Source organism: Lactuca virosa, chromosome 7 (genome assembly GCF_052849685.1).
Source record: "Lactuca virosa cultivar CGN04683 chromosome 7, Lactuca_virosa_CGN04683_v6, whole genome shotgun sequence".
In the NCBI taxonomy this organism is placed as follows: domain Eukaryota; kingdom Viridiplantae; phylum Streptophyta; class Magnoliopsida; order Asterales; family Asteraceae; genus Lactuca; species Lactuca virosa.
This window is the reverse complement of record NC_136432.1, coordinates 19,820,443-19,831,675: the sequence shown is the minus strand read 5'-3', so window position 1 is coordinate 19,831,675 and position 11,233 is coordinate 19,820,443. Positions and strand designations below refer to the sequence as shown.

The window sequence follows — 11,233 nt, the reverse complement described above, 5'->3', positions numbered from 1 at the left end:
TCATATTTAACTTTTTTGTTTTTTTCCTGCCCTCTATCTATCCGTCTCCGATTGTTTATCAGTATGAAAATAATCCAAAATTAACTAAAAGAGTCATCAACGACGCCTATTAATTTAGAAACAAAAACGACACTCAAATCAGACGCACACGACCAATGCGTAGCATAGACAACATATCTAGTTATCATAAACCATAGGATTAATTTAGGAATACAAATTTTATATATATACAATTGTACCTACAATATATTACTCACAAAGTCGAGGGAATAAATGTAGTTTAACTATACTGTAAGGATCTAAATGAATCTGTTTAATATTTACAAACTGACCCCGTCGCATTCATCTTCCTTCCTCTTCTTCGCAACAACCAGTAGGGTTTATCACTGCGCATCTAAACCCCCAACACCATGGCTGGATCGCGATCCTCTACGACGCGTCTACTATACACTCTACGTTCATCCATCTATCCATCATCAAGATCGCCAACACCACCATCACCCATCACTGCTCTCCTCCATCTCCACCGTCACTACTCCGCTGCACCAGCCGTGAGGGCGAAGGATGATAAGGAACCATGGTGGAAGGAGTCGATGGATAAAGTGAGAAACATCGGAATATCGGCGCATATTGATTCGGGAAAAACGACGCTTACGGAGAGGGTTTTGTTTTACACGGGGAGGATTCACGAGATTCATGAGGTCAGAGGGAAAGATGGCGTTGGTGCAAAGATGGACTCGATGGAATTGGAGCGAGAGAAAGGGATTACTATTCAGTCCGCAGCTACTTATTGCACTTGGAAAGATTATCAGGTGATTTCATTTCCTTCTTTTATTTCATTGTAAATTCGAAGTGCAACCTCCTGAGTGCAAATCCAAATCAGTGCCAGATTTGCTACTTTTCTATAAAGTTGGATGAAATTGTCAAACTGTTGTTTAAAGTTGAAGGAACTCGCCAATTTTAATTCAAATTCATCATGCACCCTCACAAGTCGATGCGTATGTTCTTTTCTGGAAGTTAGGGATCATGATTTGTGCTTTGTTACTCTTTTTCTTGAACTAGTAGACAGTAGAAATGGGGTTTTATGATATGTTAAGTTTGATCTGTAGGTTAAGGAAATAGGTCTTGGTCTGAAAATGTAGATTTGGGTGTTTTTTCTTGATTTATATCCATTTAAAGTGGTGAAATGATCGTTTTTAGGATTCATATGAGTTGTATCTTCAATCATTTAAGTTACTCATAAGGTGTTTTCTGTTTCTAGCTTTATGACTTTCTTAATCCTTCTATTGATTTCATTGTTTCTGCTTGGAAGATTTGGTTTTTGTTTCACTTAGCAATAAAAGCATGTTGTTTTTACTATTTACAGGTAAATATAATCGATACTCCAGGTCACGTGGACTTCACCATTGAAGTTGAGAGAGCTCTGCGTGTTCTTGATGGTGCAATTCTTGTCCTCTGTAGTGTTGGTGGTGTTCAAAGTCAGTCAATTACTGTTGATAGACAAATGAGAAGATATGAAGTTCCAAGAGTTGCTTTTATCAACAAACTTGATCGAATGGGGGCAGATCCATGGAAGGTTCTCAATCAGGTATTTCTTTTCTTCCCCATTAACAACAAGGGCAAATTTGTAAAAAAAAAATATAATATTATTTCCTTGATTTTCTCTATTAGGCAAGGAAAAAGCTTCGACATCACAGTGCTGCAGTGCAAATGCCAATAGGATTGGAAGAGGACTTTCAGGGTCTTGTGGATCTTGTGCAACTAAAGGCTTATTTTTTTCATGGCTCTAGCGGGTTTGTATTTGTTTTACAAGATTAACTTGTATTTTTTTTTAACAAGATAGTGACTTTTATATTTTTTTGGCAGTGAAAAAGTTGTAACAGAAGAAATTCCAGCTGATATGCAAGCAATGGCTGCAGAAAAGAGACGTGAGTTAATTGAAGCAGTCTCTGATGTTGATGATCAGCTTGCTGAAGTATTCCTTAATGATGAACCTATATCAGCTGCTGATCTTGAGGTATATTATTAGCATTTTGGGTATAAAATGTAATTTATACAAACTTTCTGGGGTATAAAATGTAATTTGAAACAGGCAGCTATTCGTAGAGCAACTATAGCACGGAAATTTATACCAGTATTTATGGGTAGTGCTTTTAAGAATAAAGTAAGTAACATCACTTTGTACTTTTCTTTGAAATGATAGGAATACTTTTTATTCTTTAAATTTAAACATTCCTGTTTTCAGCATGTAGTAAACATTTTTTTTTTGTTTAATTTCTCTTTAGGGAGTACAACCGCTTCTTGATGGCGTTCTTTGTTATTTGCCTAATCCACTTGAAGTTGACAATTTTGCCCTTGACCAATCTAACAAGGAAGAAAAGGTAACCAATTTTATAAAACGAGTTTTTGTGTTTATATTCCAATGGCTATTATATGATGTAACAATTTTTGGTTGGGATGCTGACAGGTCAAGCTGTCTGGAACGCCAGCTGGACCAATGGTTGCATTGGCTTTTAAACTGGAAGAACGACAATTCGGTCAATTGACATATTTAAGGTATTTTCATCTGAATTTTTATGTCCATTTGTTTTGAAATAAGTATAACTGATGGTTTTATTTCAATTTGTAGAATCTATGAAGGTATTCTCAGGAAAGGCGAATTCATAACAAATATTAATACAGGAAAGAAAATTAAAGTGAGTTGTAGATAGATGTTTTTGATATAGAAATGTGTTAAATGCAACAAAATAGAAACATACTTTTATTTATTTGTTTATTATATTAAAATTGTGACAGGTATCGAAACTAGGCCGGATGCATTCAGATTCTATGGAGGTACTAATTTCCATTAAAACTTTTTTACTTTTGATACATGAATAAATAATTATGACTTTTTTTTTTTTTTTTTTTAATGTTTAATTATGGAAATTACCATTCAGGACATTCAAGAAGCTCATGCAGGTCAAATTGTAGCAGTATTTGGTTTAGATTGTGCATCAGGAGATACTTTTACAGATGGATCAGTCAAATACACCATGACTTCCATGAATGTTCCGGAACCTGTTGTGTCATTAGCTGTTTCACCTGTTTCAAAAGATTCCGGAAAACAAGTATGATGTCCAAATATAAAATATTAATTTTTAACATTTTCTTTGAAACTATTAATGTTTATTTATCATAAAAAAAATATTCAGTTCTCAAAAGCTTTGAATCGTTTTCAAAGAGAGGACCCCACATTCCGTGTTGGATTGGACCCCGAGAGTGGTCAGGTATTTAATATTAACATATTTATTCATCATAAAAATATTTATTATTTGAAACTAAATTTTGTGTCAACTTCAGACAATTATATCGGGAATGGGAGAGTTGCATTTGGAAGTTTATGTGGAACGCATTAAGAGGGAATATAAGGTACACCATTATTTTGGTTAAAAAAAATCACTTTCTTTGAAACAAATCAACAATTATTTATTTATTTATGTGTTGTAAGGTTGATGCAACTGTTGGAAAGCCTCGTGTGAACTTCAGAGAGACAATTACACAACGTGCAGAATTTGATTATTTACATAAGAAGCAAAGTGGAGGCCAAGGTCAATATGGAAGGGTGGTTGGGTAAGACTCACCAAATGTATATATTTACTTCATTGCTAAAATTTGGTAGATTTTTAATGCCCTAGTTGGATAGATTTCAAAGTACAATGTCTAAATTCAACAATCTATTATTACTTGGTATGCTTTTTCTTAAATATGTTTTTGTAAAATGATAGGTATATGGAGCCACTGCCAGCTGGATCAGAGAGGAAATTTGAATTTGAGAACATGATAATAGGACAAGCTATACCCTCCAACTTCATCCCACACATTGAGAAGGGTTTCAGGGAAGCTGCCAATTCGTAAGTGCTAATAATAATAATAATAATAATAATAATCATACTTGTGTTTGTTTTGTTACCTTTATATTTATTTTAAAAAACTCTTAACTTGTTTTAATTGTATATGTGCAGGGGTTCTTTGATTGGATTCCCAGTTGAAAATATTCGTGTGGTTATGACAGATGGTGCTTCTCATGCTGTGGATTCCAGTGAACTTGCTTTCAGATTAGCTTCAATTTATGCTTTTAGACAGGTAGCTTCAATATATATATATATATATATATATATATATATATATATATATATATATATTCATAAATGAGTAGAAAGAAAGAAAGGTAATCTAATTGTGTGAGTTAATGTGAAACAAACAGTGTTATGCAAAATGCAAGCCAGTGATACTGGAGCCTGTGATGTTGGTAGAATTGAAAGTGCCAACAGAATTTCAGGGCACTGTTGCTGGTGACTTGAACAGGTAAAATTACTGCTGTAATTTTTGTCATTTATCTGTTTAAACCATATTTATATTATTATATAACCACAGGAGAAAAGGCATAATTGTTGGAAATGACCAAGATGGAGATGATTCTGTCATCAATGCCCTTGTAAGTAAATCATATCATTTATCAAACAAACCATACACCTCACCTCAGTATTAAGACTTAAAAAAATAAATATTATATTTATATATATTTTGGGTTTCAGGTCCCACTGAACAATATGTTTGGATACTCTACAGCTCTTCGTTCCATGACACAGGTCAGTTTCTTTACTCATAATAGCAACCTACCTACTTATTTATTTTACCAAATAAATTAATAGTTAAAAAAAGTACTGGTAGTCAAAATTAAGTAGATAGATATATACTCAACTAGTTTGTTAGATATTTAAAATATATATGGGTTTGTTGTTTGTATTAAATTATACAGGGAAAGGGTGAATTCACCATGGAATACAAAGAACACTCACCAGTTTCTGCAGATGTGCAAACACAATTGATCAACGCCCATAAACCCAAGGCTGAATAATCTAATGGGAAATATATTTTATTATTTTTTTAAAGAAATTTCTAGGATATATTTGTACTAAGAGCTTGTTATTTGTTGAGACCGAAAGTTGGTCAGTAATTTTGTAACAACCAAATAAATCCTCATAGAATATACAAGTTTTACTAAACTGTGTTACTTAGATTGATTGACCTAAAACTTAGGTCCACAACTTTCCCACATTCAGAATAATAATCACTTATATTTATTGTGAAGGAATGATTTGCCAAAGGCTATGAAAGAGCCATGCCAAATGTTATATTCAGAACAATAATCACTAAATATGCATGATAGTATTTAATTATAAATATAGCGTGAATAACTAACCAGAATCGTGAAAAAGGTTGTCAAATTTCACTAAATATGGATGATGGTATTAACTATATAAATATAGCGCGGGTAACTAGTCAAATTTCACTAAATATGAGAAGGTGTTTAGGATTTTCAAAGCATTTATGGACTTTTCAAAAAGATCATTAAGTCTAAAAAATAGTTGGCTAGCAAATAAGCACTTTTAAAAGTAGCTTTTTAGTTTCTTTCAAAAATAATTCAAAAAGTCATTTTAAAAAATTTAAGATATGCGGAAAATTTTTTAGTTTTCCAATTTTTTTTCAAATTATAATAAAATTTTGAAAACGTTTTTGATTGATTCAGTTTTCAATTTTTTTTAAGAAAATGAAAATTTTCTATTTTCCAAATTGCATGTAAATTAGGAAAGTGAATTTTACAGTTTTCTAAAATATTCTAAATTTCTAAGATGGAAAATGAAAACTCCATCGGTTCCAAGTAAACGTGTTTTCTAAAATTTTCATTGAAAACTGAAATTAAAAACTCAACTTTATTTTTTGAAAATATTTTCTTGAAAAAAAAAAAAACAATTTTTCACAACCAAACGCACGTTAAAAGTTTTCTAACTTTTTGAAAAAACTTATAGCTTATTACTTTAAAAAGACAATACTATCTTCCAAACCTACTATTCTTATGACCATTTTTTTGAAAAAACTTATAGCTTATTACTTAAAAAAGACAATAATATCTTCCAAACCTACCATTCTCCTGACCACTCTTAAATAAACTCGTCTACTTCATGAACTATATAAAAATTTTATGTAAGAATGTCATTTTTTATTTTTCTTTACATATATAAGATAATATAAATACTTTTTAAAAAACAATTTATCTGATTACACATAAGATAATCCAAATACTTTTTAATTTTTTTTTCGCCACCACATACTAATAAACACTTTTGTCAAAAAAATTGCTTATTTAGCTAAATAAGCAATCTCGAACACCCCATAATTGTGAAAAAGTTTGTTGATTTTTCACAAAATATGCATGATATTGTTAACTATATAAATATAGTGTGAATAGCTGGTTAGAACCATAAAGAAAATTTTCTCATATTTTCACTAACTATACATGTAGATCTTTAACTGTACAAAAATGGTACAAATAACAAAGTGATTGTTGATTTTTTTCGCTAAATATGCATGCTGCTATTAAATAGTATATACATGTAGCTTGAATAACTACTCAAAATTATGAAAATGTTGTCAAATTTTCATTAAATATGCATGATAGTTTTTCCGTATAAAAATAGGAAAAAAGAGTTGTCAATTTTTCATTAAATATGCAGCATAGTATTCAATGACGAATAACTTGTAAAAAATTGTGAAAAATAATGTTTTTTTTTTTTTTACTAAATATGTATTCAACTATATAAATACAGTGCAAATACAGTGCAAAAAATGTTATATAAATTATAAACAAGAAAGGTAAAATTTGACCAATGGCCCTATTGTAAATAGAGTGAAATTACTACCCATCCCTTTTTCCCCAAATCTGTACGTCGTGTTCCCTCCCTCTTCGTCGTTCCAAAGAATATCCCCAACCCTCCTCTCCTCCTGTGCTGCCTTCTACCGCCGGCCAAACCCACCCCGGTCGCGACCTCCACTGCTGTCGCTCCTCTTCTTCACCGCACACGTGCACCTCGACGGTGCTGTTATCGCCTCTGTGCGGTCGCTCCTCTTCATCACAACAGGTACGCTCCCATCTCACAAATAATATGCTTCCTGATCATGTTTTCACACTCGAGCAGTTATGGTCTCCGATTGCACTGGTGATGTAGGTCGAAATTTTAGTAGTGTACCACTATAAGACTTCATATGAATTGTGTGGATCTCGACCATTGTAGTGTAGTTCTCAAATTGAAGCTTATGTGCACGATCTATAAAAGGAATGAGGCTTTGATGAGTGTTTTAAAAAAAAAAAAAAAAAAACTATTTTCATGGTAATTTGTGGTGTTTTGCATGTTACTCCATCTTTGTTACGGATTCTGAAATTTAATTTCTTTGTTGTGTTAGTTCGTAACGATATTTATATAAGAATTAGCTGGTTGATGAATCGATGAACTGGTTAATGGTTTGTAGTTAGGGTTTTTGCTCGAAATGTGACTGTTTTCACAAAACAAAATGTGAATTAGAATAATAGGTCTCAAGTGTAAGATGGAAGATGGCATATGAGGAAATATGAATGATTAGGGAAGACAGAGGAGAGATGATTCTAGAGGGCAATTTGAAGTTATACTATGACAACTCCCTGTCTAAATGATTGAAAAATGGGAATCAAAATCAGATTTTGTTGGAACACTCAAAAGTGAAAGTGAGAGTAGTCACTTTAGATGCACATTCTAACACAGTAATCACTTTAGATGCACATTCAAACACCCTTTAGAGATTGTTGCAGCATAAAAAAAGGTTAAATGACCATTTTTACATTTTTTCAACAACCTTTTCCCAATTTATGCAACAAAGTGCTTTTTAGACAAAGTGCACATCAAAATCTGCAACATTGTAAGGATCATGTGGCACTGGTTAAATGTTTATTTTTGCAAAAAAAAATGTTCTTTTACCAATTTATGAAACAATGTTTCATTTTCTACTAATTTGTGCATCAGACACTTATTACATCTTTTGGTATTAAGATGAAACCTAATTGCATATTTTGTAAAAAAAACACTTTGTCAGGGAAAAATATGAAACATTGTTGAATAAATGAACAATTAAACCCTAACAAAACCTTTTTCTTCACTAATTATCTTGTATCAACATGCTATTACTGTATTGTTCTTTGTTTATTAACAATTAATCATGCGATTTTTGGATTGTAACAAACTTTTTACACCATGTTTTTGCTTCAGGATGGAAAACACAGAAGCAAGTTTCTCTACTTTTGGTATTTCAGAAGAGGTCACTTCATCCCTCAAACATTTAATACAATCCATGCATACTTTTTCCTTCTTTTTTCAAATCAAAAGGGCTCAATAGTCAATAATCTTTTCCATTCTGAATATCATAAATGTTTCGACTCCAGGAAGGTGACAAGCTTGTTGCAGAAGTAATTCGCTATATTCTTTTTAAAACACATCAGAATTCTGGATGCCCAATCAAGAGAGAAGAACTAAGTCAACTAATAACAAAAAACTATCACCATAGATATCTTCCAACTCTTGTTCTCAACAAAGCCACTGCAAAACTTTCAACCATTTTTGGTTATAATTTGAAGGAGCTTCAACGTTCTCGCCCTTCATCAAATAATCAGGCCCGATCTTCACAGAGTAAGCAACTGAAATTGATCAAACTTGTGGTTTATTGATAATGCCATAATGGCATGTTTGTAATTTTGTCATCACTTTTCAGGTTCTGCTGACTTAAAATCATACATTATAACAAGTCAACTAGATCCTGGAGTCTACAAAAAGCATGTTGAAGATACAACAAAATCAAACTTGACTGGATTTGCATTTGTTGTTATTGGCATTGTTCATCTTGCTGGAGGCAAAATTACTGAAGGTATTATTATAACTTCTTTAATCAGACCATGATTTATGTTTCAACAACACATTTAGGTGCTCTTTTTTTACTTAATTGGATTAATGGAATGAGCTATATATGGGTGTTTATTTTTTACTTAATGCAGAAAGAACACTTAATAGAGAAAGTAAAGAAAATAAGGGGCTGTTTCTTTTTGTCTTAATTGGGATAGAATGACTTGATGGTTAAGCCAAAAATACCTGGCTTAATGTATTAAGACTCTAAATCTTTACGTTTTTGCCCTTCTTTTTTTTTTTTTTTTTTCTTTTCTCCCAACTTCTTTCACGTTAAAATTGATGAATATTGTGAAAAATTTCTTTTGGAATGTAAGGGTAAACTGGTCATATTTTTTAATCATCTCATCATTTAATGATTTTGTCTTTTGGGTACTGCTCATTTCGATTACTCTGTGTATTGATTACTGAAGGTATTATTATAACTTCTTCAAGCAGATCATGATTTATGTTCCATGTTTGCTTAAACGAAGGGTAAATTGGTCATTTATCTCATTCAGGCGGTTTATTCACATCAAAAAAGAAAGAGACTATATGTATACAGTACTTTATTCTAACAGACATCATTACCCATTCAACCAGTTTATCCATATAAAACTTAATGGGAGAAAAAATTGTTACAAATTTCCCCTCATTTACATTCTACTTGCATTTCCCCAAGCCTTCTGTCATTTTCTCAAGTATATTTTTTTAAGAATCATTTATTCAGATTATTATATATAATTAATATGAATTTGTGTTGATTATGAATTGTAGAAAGTCTTTGGCACCATTTAGGGCGATTGGGTATGTCACAGAATGATGAAAGGCACACTGATTTTGGGAATATCAAACAGACAGTGGAAACACTTGTCCAACAAAGGTATTATTTTTAATTTTTAATAAAATCAGATTCAGCCAGGTGGACTCAATACTATATTATATTATATTATATTATTAAAGGAAATCAGTTTCTTACTTGTAACTATTTATTTATTTACTTATAATGTTGTAGATATTTGCACAAGGATAAAAGTAATGGCCCCGAAGGGTTAACATTGTTTTATGAGCTTGCAGAAAGAGGTTTGGATGCCACACTTAGCAGTAGCTTTAAAGACTCCTTATCACAGGTATCAGTTTCAGTCCCACAACTAAAAAAAACACAATGATTAATTTGTTATTGAGTGACATTTATGATTATTTTATATAAATTCATTTTGTGATATGGCAGATTGTCACGAGTGAGGCGACTGCAATTGGACTTGACTAGTATCCAATTTGCTTAATTTAGTTTAGTGGAAACTCTAACCCTTTTGGTTTTATATTTTGTAAAAAATTTAGAAGAATCTTCAAATGCTTATTTGTGCAACAATGTTTCACCGAATTATGAAACCAAATTTCAACTGGTTAAACATGTTACATGTGATGTATGTACAATGTTGTATGTTTCGTACTAGAATAGTAGAATGGGCCATAGAGATGTGAATGTGTGATTTAACTTCATGATTGAGTACTAATTTTTTTGAGTCATAGAATATAATAAAAACATATTCATCCATCAAAGCTTTATTCCTACATAATTATTACAAATTCTTTACCTTTATTCTGTTTCATAACAAAACATCGCCATATAAAGGTTCACTTACAAAAGGGCAAAGGCTTCTTACACATTAACCATATGAGCATAAATGATTAGCTCCAAACCGTTCCCAGATAACTTTATAAACATTTTTTTTTTGAAGGTAAGAAACAACAAAAGAATCCGAATAGGTTAATTTTTAATGTTACTCTTTCTTCTCTTCGTATAGACATCGTTTGTGCTTCTCGCATTCCATATAGGTTCATCTTTAATGTTAGTTCATCCATACTCATATTACTTAATGTATGTAGAATAACACAATTTTCTTGCAACATCCTTTAATTAATCCTTTACGTAGTCATCGGATCATCCACTATTGTATTGCTTTATGTATGTTAATGAATATTTTATTGAACTCGTTAATAGAATGAATTGTTTGATATCAATAACCCTTTACTTTTGCTTGTGTCCGTTGGAGGACAATATTTTCTAAATTCATTGTAATATAACCAGATATGGTATACATAGATGATGAATGCTATTTATTTTTAACAAAATGATGGATATCTTTTAAACTAAAGATGATAGGATTATTACACATATAATTATAAAATAAAAGAATAAAAAAATACAACATGACTACTACAAATTTAATATTTTATATTTTATATTAAAATAAAAAAATTAGTCAAAAATGAATGAAGCTTTTTAATACAATAAAGGAGTACAATAGGAACATTATTGAATAAGGATGGTTAATTGTACAAAATACAAAGCTCAATAGTAGAATAAAAAAAAATAAAAAAAATGATTAATAAAAATAAAAAAAATCACTTCAATAGTAAAAAACAACTTTTAGGTTTGATTT

At 31.3% G+C, this 11,233-nt stretch overlaps 2 protein-coding genes across 3 annotated transcripts; both read left to right on the top strand.

The window, feature by feature from the left end:
* Positions 1–345: 345 nt before the first annotated feature.
* On the top strand, positions 346–5,133 carry LOC145124755 (Translation elongation factor EFG/EF2 protein). The gene is made up of 19 exons (XM_079060212.1): positions 346–812; positions 1,367–1,588; positions 1,672–1,793; positions 1,867–2,017; positions 2,093–2,164; positions 2,286–2,381; positions 2,468–2,556; positions 2,630–2,696; positions 2,797–2,835; positions 2,940–3,110; positions 3,195–3,269; positions 3,343–3,411; positions 3,491–3,612; positions 3,768–3,893; positions 4,005–4,125; positions 4,247–4,347; positions 4,417–4,477; positions 4,578–4,631; positions 4,802–5,133. The coding sequence occupies exons 1-19, from the start codon at positions 411–413 to the stop codon at positions 4,898–4,900; spliced, it is 2,259 nt and encodes a 752-aa protein (XP_078916338.1). The 5' UTR covers positions 346–410; the 3' UTR covers positions 4,901–5,133.
* Positions 5,134–6,726: 1,593 nt separating this feature from the next.
* Positions 6,727–10,289, top strand: LOC145123635 (melanoma-associated antigen G1-like protein). Of its 2 annotated transcripts, none has more exons than XM_079058841.1 (7): positions 6,727–6,962; positions 8,121–8,169; positions 8,294–8,537; positions 8,620–8,772; positions 9,564–9,669; positions 9,864–9,916; positions 10,018–10,289. In XM_079058841.1, the coding sequence occupies exons 2-6, from the start codon at positions 8,122–8,124 to the stop codon at positions 9,886–9,888; spliced, it is 576 nt and encodes a 191-aa protein (XP_078914967.1). In that variant the 5' UTR covers positions 6,727–6,962; position 8,121; the 3' UTR covers positions 9,889–9,916; positions 10,018–10,289. The 2 variants fall into 2 exon arrangements, with proteins under 2 accessions (XP_078914967.1, XP_078914968.1); XM_079058842.1 differs by having other exon boundaries at positions 6,748–6,962; positions 9,802–9,916.
* Positions 10,290–11,233: the final 944 nt, after the last annotated feature.